Source organism: Lactuca saligna, chromosome 5, assembly GCF_052625555.1.
Source record: "Lactuca saligna cultivar CGN05327 chromosome 5, ASM5262555v1, whole genome shotgun sequence".
NCBI lineage: Eukaryota > Viridiplantae > Streptophyta > Magnoliopsida > Asterales > Asteraceae > Lactuca > Lactuca saligna.
The window spans coordinates 144957652-144966296 of record NC_136421.1 but is presented as its reverse complement, the minus strand read 5'-3'; the positions used below and the strand labels follow the sequence as shown (position 1 = coordinate 144966296).

Genomic DNA, 8645 nt, shown 5'->3' with positions numbered 1-8645 from the left:
TTCTTCGTTATAACTCGGATTTCGGCGTTCTTTATATGCACGGAAACCTTGTAACATATACTATAACTTAGTTAAGATTATTCATTCTAAATAATCTTTCATCAAAAATTCATTTTTGATGCATATCGTCTCTAAATTGACTAGCCCGGATCTACGGGTGTTACAATTATCTCCCCCTTAGGATGATTACGTCCCGGAATCATCAACGAAAATAGGACTTGCTTAATGATTCCACACGTTATTTATTCATCCTAGGTAATAACGGTAACTTCTATGTTTCCTCGAAAGAGTATTTAACTCTATGGCTTTCTTGACCGCAGAAGATGCCCAATCTTGCATCTGCTTATCGTACTATGTTGTACTTTCAATCGTAACCTTCAAGTTACCAAATAAGTCCTTATTGTGGACTCCTTCTTCTTCTCAGGAGAATTACTTTCATTTATCTATTGTAACAAATCGATGGGTCGTGCTCTATTGACCACTCATCGCACGATGCGACACTTAGACTCGGTCTTTAATAAAGTTAAATTCCAGAATAGAATATACCTTTCTTCATATTATAATGTGATATAATTACATTTCAGCATGTAGTATTTCTACCTGCAAACTTCTTTTAACAACGAGCGCGACACTATCAATCGCATTAACTTCAACCTTCTGATTTAAGTCAGATGTTACATCTAACTTGGTCCTCTAGACCACGTAACATACTCCTCGTAGTCGAACTCAAATTTAAATATGACCAATAGGTTCGAAACAAGAAACATCTTACTAGTTACTACCAAAACAAAGGTAATGACACACTTGAACAAAACGGAATCAATTAGTAGCTTCTTGGTAACCTTGTGACTTTCCCTGATTCAAGTGCAAGTCCTGTGCTTCCGGTAGTATATGCATCTACTACCTTTCACACCTACTCATACTCGTCCCAAGTATTGTCTCGCAGTCGACCAAGTCATCATATAAGAAAATCATACAATCATTCAACACACCAGATAATAAAACTAGGGTTTATATTACTTTCTTGAAACTATTACACAAAAGTTCAAGTTCACCCTATACTATGCCTCTAATAGGCTATACCATAAGTTACTATTCACACTGCTTCTTCAAAACTTGGTCTTTGGATATAAAATCCTCATTCCTGATTCCTTGCATCGCCATTTGTTTCATTAAGGATCATTTGAAATGCTCTTGCCTTTGCCTTTGGCGGTGCCTCTAGCCTTGCTACTTGATTTTTCCTTGGAAAGTCTTGCTTGAAGTGCCCCTCTTCGTTACATTCGTAATACACCTTTTTGTTGAATATACATTCATCAGCGTAGTGCCCATGCTTTCCACACTTGAAACATGTCACCTCCACGCCACATTTTCCCGAGTGCTTCTTCTTGCACTTATCGCACCACCTTGCTTCATCTCTTCCTCCTCCTCCAGGCTTTGAGAATTTTCTTTTCTCATTAGAACCTGAAGTTCCTTCCAACTTTCTCTTCTCGCCAACTTCAACCTTGTTGGTGGTCCTCCCGTTGATCATATTCTCAACACACTTGGCAGCCCAAATAGCTGCCTCTAGAGTAGGTGCCTGACGCACGGGCACCACATACTCCCATGGGAGTCCCTTTGCGTACCGGTCGACTTTTGTTAACTCATCTGGGACGATGCGCAAAGCAAACTCCATCTTGTATATGAAGGAATTAGTCTATTCATCCACTGACATGCTGTCTTTCTTCAATATCAAAAATTTGTTCTCCAACTCTAGCAGGTTTTGGACCGAGCAGAACTTGCGCTTGAATTGCACCAAGAACTCTGCCCAAGACAGTTGCAGTGGCTCATTAGGGCTTAGGGTCTTCCCCAGAGTGTTCCACCACCGAACAGTGCCACCTCTGAACTGACGCACTTCAAATATGGTTTGTAACTTGCCCTTGCAACCAAACGTCATGAAGGTTGGCTCCATTTCCGATATCCAATCCATAACTCCGATCGGATCTTCCTTTCCAGTGAAGGTTGATGGTTTGCAAGTCAGAAAATCCTTATACATGCATCCCATTCCATCATTCCTTCCATTCTGGTTGTTTTGCTTAACTATCGGTAGGTTGGCTTGACCAATAGATCCACTGAAGTTTCCACCTTCCGAGTGCCCTTCATTCACTTCGGGCTCTTCCACTTGAATTAACAGTTCTTCACGATTCTGTTGAAGCAGACATCTCGTTTCATCCATCTGACGATCCAACATCGTCTGGATCATCAATTGTACACCAGCCATTGTTATTGATTCAGGTGCTGCTGCTATGACAAGTATTTGCTCAATCACTGGTGGTTGATTCCTGTTTTCATCAGCATTTCCTACTCCACTTCTTGTTCTCACCATTTTTGATCTATACACCAAATAAGGTGAAATTAGATCCTTATTCACGATAGATATCCAGATCATCCTTATCACTCCAAAACGTTTACATGCTAGTTCTAATAATGCAGACGTATGCTTAGAATCCTATACACATAAGGTTTCCAGATCTGGTCGGCAACAGACCATAGATCCAAACAAATAATATCATATATGCCAACATATAACATTTAGCACATAAAAGCATTTTAGGCAACTTTCCTAAAATAAACTAGTGCTCGTGTCTAAAACATAACAGACACACATCTCAAAATTTCATTTAGCATTTAAGTTTAAGTCTAGAAATCCTACAAATTCCTAGTTCGCTTAAATTAATGCTCTGATACCAACTGTGACATCCCCAATTTCTCGGCCAGAAAAGACCGATTTATTTATGCTTTGTTTTTAAAATCAAAGTAATCTTTTAAAGAAAACAGTTGCGGAATTTGTTCCCAAAACAAAATATGATAAAAATTATCAAAGCATTTCTTTAAAGAAATGTATTTTCATTATAACAAAATCTCGGGATGTCATGTTCCGATACAGACACATAAGCATAAACAGAACTTACATTATTTACACTAAATATTTTACATCTCCTTTAATCTCTCCGTGAAATATATCTTCGTATCGATACCTGTGATATAAAGAAAACTGTGTGGGTCAGGCTTGGGAGCCTGGTGAGCATATAGGGTTTTCAACCCACATTAATATAATTATTATATTCAACCATCAAACAATCAACCCAATTACTCATCCCCATTATCTTCTTTATTTCTTAGGATTTTACCTTAAGAATTCAACTACCCCTCATTCATTCATTCCTAAGGATTGACCTAAGGAATTAGCACAAAATATATTGCTACATAAGGCGCATCTACCAACATCATCCTTTAAGCGCCTCTGCTAGGATTACTTCATACACTATGAGGCGCGATTGTCAGGTTTATGACATTCTCTTTTAGGCACATCTGCCGACATTATCCTATAAGCGCATCTGCCAGGATTATCCTATAAGCGCATCTGCTAGTATTATGACATTCTCTATTTGGCGCATTTGCTGACATTATCCTATAAGCGCATCTGCCAGGATTACGACATTCATTACTTGGTGCATCTACCAATATTATTCTTAAGTGCATCTTTCATACCACATCATTTTATCACATACCAACTATCTCATCTACCCATGTTCTACCCAACATATTTGTAGATATAAAATACATATACAGTTTAACTCATTTAAAAACTATATAAAACATCCATTCCACACTCATCTCAAATAAACAACAATATATAAACACATAGCGCGTATTTTATAACAAATACTTCATATTTATGTGTTAGAAGAAAGTAACTACACATTCACCCAAACATATACTTAATACATTCAAACAATACTTGTATTATACTCGTGTTTATGAAAGGGACTATACACCCACACATATAAACAACTTTATATTATACACATAGCACGTATTTCATAGCAAATACTTGATATTTATGCATTAGAAGAAGGTAACTACACACTTACTTGATCAGAAGATGATCGGACAGCACTACGACTTGTAGAGGTAGTATTCTTCGGTAGATCTGGAAGATCTTCACAAAAACCGAACTCCTCGCGGACAGAGTTTCGACTCGGGAATTTCAATTCTCGGGATCTTCGGGGCCTCGGGACTTGCTTCAGGGCTCAGGAATGATATCGGGGCTTCGGGATAATTCTTGCACGAAAAATGATGCAAAAACGCGAGATAAAAGGAAGAAATGAGCAAAGAAGTCGGTTGCCCGCGACACCCTTTTATAGGGGGCTGGAAACCCATTTACGCTGGGCATAACTTTACATTACATTGGGCGTAATGTGGATCAGATCGCTGACTCCCCCTTATGGATAATATCGGTTAATTTATAATTAAATTAAATATCAAAAATATTTAATAAACTTCAAAAATTCATATCTTCCTCATACGAACTCCGTTTTCGACGTTCTTTATACCCCCGCGTAGGTGAGACTACGCTCTACAACTTTTTTTTAGACTCCGTCGGCTAATTTTGACTTTATTTTTTATTATTTATTTTTAGTAGGCCGGAACAGGAAAACTCCGTTATAAAATCATAATTTCTTTATCCGATGTCCATTTTCGCATATCTTTTCATCGTTTCACTACAATTAATGAGATATTCGATTCTCGTTTAGATTGTTTCGGCTAAAAACCGCTCGATCTCAAATCGAGTATTCGGGCTGCATACCGCTAAGTCGAAACTTAGAAAAATCATAACTTCCTCATACGAAGTCAGATTTGGACGTTCTTTTTATGCACGCTCATGGTTTAACGAACTCTACGACTTTCGTTTAGATTGCTAAGGCTAAATATCACTCTAACGTAAATTCACTTTTTACGTCTTTCAGCGTCGTGCCGGTTCTGCCGCGAAACTTCGACAGGTCATAACTTCTTCGTTATAACTCGGATTTCGGCGTTCTTTATATGCACGGAAACCTTGTAACATATACTATAACTTAGTTAAGATTATTCATTCTAAATAATCTTTCATCAAAAATTCATTTTTGACGCCTATCGTCTCTAAATTGACTAGCCCGAATCTACGAGCGTTACAGAAGGAGCGAAAACGACAGCCGGTTAACAGTGGTGATAGGGGTTACTCCGGCAACTCCTCGTTGCTTCTTCTTTTTTCTGATCCGATAGAAACGTGAATGAAAGGGGAAGAGGGAAACGACGATCTTCAAGGATGCTCGTGGGTTTGCTTAACAATCGAATGCAGGGTTGGAACGGTGGTGAGCAGGAGATGGTAGACGATGGGTTTCTAGCTCATTTTCTCTTGGCCAAGAAGCTCACCTGTTTTTGGTCTCCGGCAACAATAAAAATCGAGCAAGAGGGGAGGGGTGTTTGAGTGACAATTAATGAAGAAAGAAGGTGGAAGGGTTGCTAAAAGTGGTTGGAACGGAGGTGGCAGCCCTCCCTTTCAAGCTTGGTTTACGAGCGAAATAAGATAGGAGAGAAGAGTGTGATGGAAGGAAAAAAATGAGCAAACCAAACATACTCTACTCCTAGAATAAAACATCCCCAAATATCATAAAAGAATAAAATCGAAAAGAAAACAATTATGACTATTGTTGCCCAAAGTATAGTTTTTGTGACATAAAAATGAACTTAAATATAACAGAACATTTCTTAAAATATTAAGAGCCCTTTGAAAATTGATAGAGTTGAAGATGAAACTATTTGCATAGTTTTATTCGATTTTACTTTAAAAATAATTGAAGTTGGAGATGTTCTTAAACCCTAACACCTGCATTCAAGTTTCATAACTTCTAAAGCTATTGTTTATATTTGTTGAAAATTTCTCTGTTTTGAAATGGAAGTAGAAGATTTCGAACCCTTATTCGGCGAGCCGAAGGTAGAATGGCCAGCAACGACGTCGACGCCCGTCCGTCCATTTTTGTTCCAAGTTCATGCGCCGGACTCTTCTCACCTCGCATTTCATGCCACCGATTTTTTCTCAAGTACTTTTGCAGCAGTTCGATCAATTGAGCAGCTCGATGATATGGTTAGCCTTATATCCTACATCATATGCTATCTATTTTCTTTTTGTCTTGCTGATTCGATCCCAATTCCTAAAGATACATGATATTCAGCACATCAATTTACATAAATTTGAAACAATAATTTCCAAAGCTTTAAACTTTAAGTTATATTGCATTTGTGTTTGCCCCTCCATCATAACAGCATAAATTTCTGTCGTATGAATTTGTATATTGAATATTTATCCTATGGTTCTAAGGTTACAGGTTACAATTGTTCTGATTGTCTTCTCTACCTTTAGTTAGCTATACATAAAACCTAAATTCGATAAGTAAGTGGTCTCCTAGGGTTCTAAACTCGATTTCTGCTTCCTTAGTAACCCTAATGGCTTATTTATACTCAAGTTTTCTTAAACTAACCCTAATTCTTATCAATAAACTAATTATTAGTAATGAATGAGTAATCATAATAATAACATGAAGTGATTATATATCCAAAATCCAAACCAGTTTTTATTAATCCTTGATTCTATACACAGAGGGATGACATTGGAATTGGAGGTTCTTGGTCTGAGTTTCTGGAATACCTTGTTAATTCCATAAAGTTTGGGGATGTGAAGCTTGTTTTGGAGGGAAAATCAAAATCAGATGGTAATTACTAATTACTAATTACTAATTTCCTGGATCCTTACCTTTCTGTTATTTAACTTTATTCTTTCATGCTTTCTCTATATCCTTTATATTCTCATTTTACGAAAATCCATTATAAAATTTGAAACTTTGTTCCATGATTTTGGATGGGACAAAAATTAGCAGTTTGTCTCATTGACATTATTCCCAGTCCAGTGCATGTCAAACACAGTACAACTTGTTCTGTCTTCCTCTCTCTTTTTGATGATGAGGGCATTCACGTCTTTTTAAGCAACCACACCATTTTGGTCATAGTCCCAGTCTAATTCATGTCAAATGCAATACAACAATATCGATGGTTGTAAAGATGTGGAACCTTATCTTATCATGTTTTAATGTTCTTTTAATTTCTAATTTTTAAATTTTTAAAATTTTAGGACCTGAATCTGCTAGACTTATTGCTCAAAAGTCAAAAGGAATGCCCCGAATCTCTATATCTATGCTTAAGTGTGTTGATACTGCTGCAAATGAAACCATGGCCATTCTTTCTCTTGATCTCTACAAAGCACATCAAAAAAATCAAAAGTTGCTAATTCAAGGTGATTTTTTTTTTCTTTCAATTATTTGTTTATATATGAAGTATTTTATCCTTCAGAAATTTTGGTTTCTTTGGTTAAATGCAAGAAATACCAATGTGCTTCATTGCTTTGTTTTTCATTTCTTCATATTTCAAAGTAAAGTACAATGCTGTAATATATAATATAATATGAATGTATCTTTTTAACTTAATGCAAAATAAGAGGGAAACAAGACTTTCCCCATTAAGTCCTTTCTTTCTAAAAATTTACCCTCTTTCATTTTTTTTTTTTAATAAAATTTTAAAAACACTGTATTTTATTTTTAGAGCAAGAGGGTCGTTATCAGTTGACAAAGAAGCTTTCAGCTGAACAGGTAAATAAATCATTTATTTAATAATCACTTAGTTTTATTTCCCAATTCACTATTTCTGTATTAAGTAATTCTTTTGGTATTTTCCATTTCCATGTGACTTAACAGGAAAAGAGTAAACATTTTCAAAAACAACTTGATGGGCTACATTATCCAAAAAGGCACATATCTCATGACAAATTAACCTCAGACACTTTATCTGCTACCAATCCCAATGGCGTGTCAGGTGTGTGTGTGCAAAAGACATAAATGCCCTTTTCATAGATAGTTAATATATATATATATATATATATATATATATATATATATATATATATATATATATATATATATATATATGCTACGAGGTTGTCAAGACTTGAGTATACTTTGGTTGACTTTTAAACCATTTTAACATGTTATCAATAAATATAAACAAATGTATTATATTATATTATATTGATAAGTATTATATAATTTATTATTTTTGTTGACAGATGTACAAATTGATCAGAATCCAAGCCCCATGAAAGCTTCTAAACGTGTGGTGCCAGCTCATCGCAGGTTTGTGATGTTAAGATCGCGTATATAAAATTTTAATTTATAGAGAAAGTGGTTAGTGTACTTTCACACATATTTGGGACAAAAGAAAATTTTATTGCTTATTTACTCCTAAACAAATAAATAAAAATGCGTTGTTATTTCTTGCTATATAATAGCGTTATTGTATTTTGACAAGTTATAAATTAACAAATGGCAGATCAAAGGTAAGAGGGGCTCTTCTACGAGATATTGATGAAGATGATTAGATCAGATGATATGTAAATTAGAAATATTGGTTTATGCTTTGTAAATGTTCTTTGAGGTGTTAGCTTCATTTATGTAAGTTATGTTGAATGATTAAAATACCATTTTTATCGTTTTTTTTTCTGTAATTTCTTTGTTGTTTTATGTAAATAAGCAAAGTAGCTCTCTAAAGCTTACAAATAGGTCTTTTAAATTTACAGAGTTATGCATAATATATTATCAACAATCAATGATTTTTTTTTTCAACTCCATAAATATAAAAGTAAATGATAGTCAGCCAAGTATAGCAAAAAAGTTTATATGTAGTAGGATTAAGAATAGGCAATCGACAAATAAAGATAAAGTTATATTTAATATAATTTA

General features: G+C 35.3%; 1 protein-coding gene across 1 annotated transcript; it reads left to right on the top strand.

Annotated features, from left to right (window-relative positions):
* Positions 1-5616: 5616 nt before the first annotated feature.
* LOC144997304 (U2 small nuclear ribonucleoprotein auxiliary factor-like protein) lies at positions 5617-8410 on the top strand. Its single transcript, XM_078957172.1, has 7 exons — positions 5617-5944; positions 6458-6569; positions 6986-7147; positions 7453-7499; positions 7605-7722; positions 7973-8039; positions 8236-8410. Exons 1-7 carry the CDS (start codon positions 5753-5755, stop codon positions 8282-8284), a joined length of 747 nt encoding a protein of 248 aa, XP_078813298.1. The 5' UTR covers positions 5617-5752; the 3' UTR covers positions 8285-8410.
* The last annotated feature ends 235 nt before the right edge of the window (positions 8411-8645 follow it).

Excerpts from the sequence above, each read along its gene's own strand:
- LOC144997304 (XM_078957172.1), top strand. The coding sequence starts at position 5,753 with ATGGAAGTAGAAGATTTCGAACCCTTATTCGGCGAGCCGAAGGTAGAA. Across the intron at positions 7,500-7,604 it reads AGAAGCTTTCAGCTGAACAG|GAAAAGAGTAAACATTTTCA; the intron begins GTAAATAAATCA and ends GTGACTTAACAG. Across the intron at positions 7,723-7,972 it reads CAATCCCAATGGCGTGTCAG|ATGTACAAATTGATCAGAAT; the intron begins GTGTGTGTGTGC and ends TTTTGTTGACAG.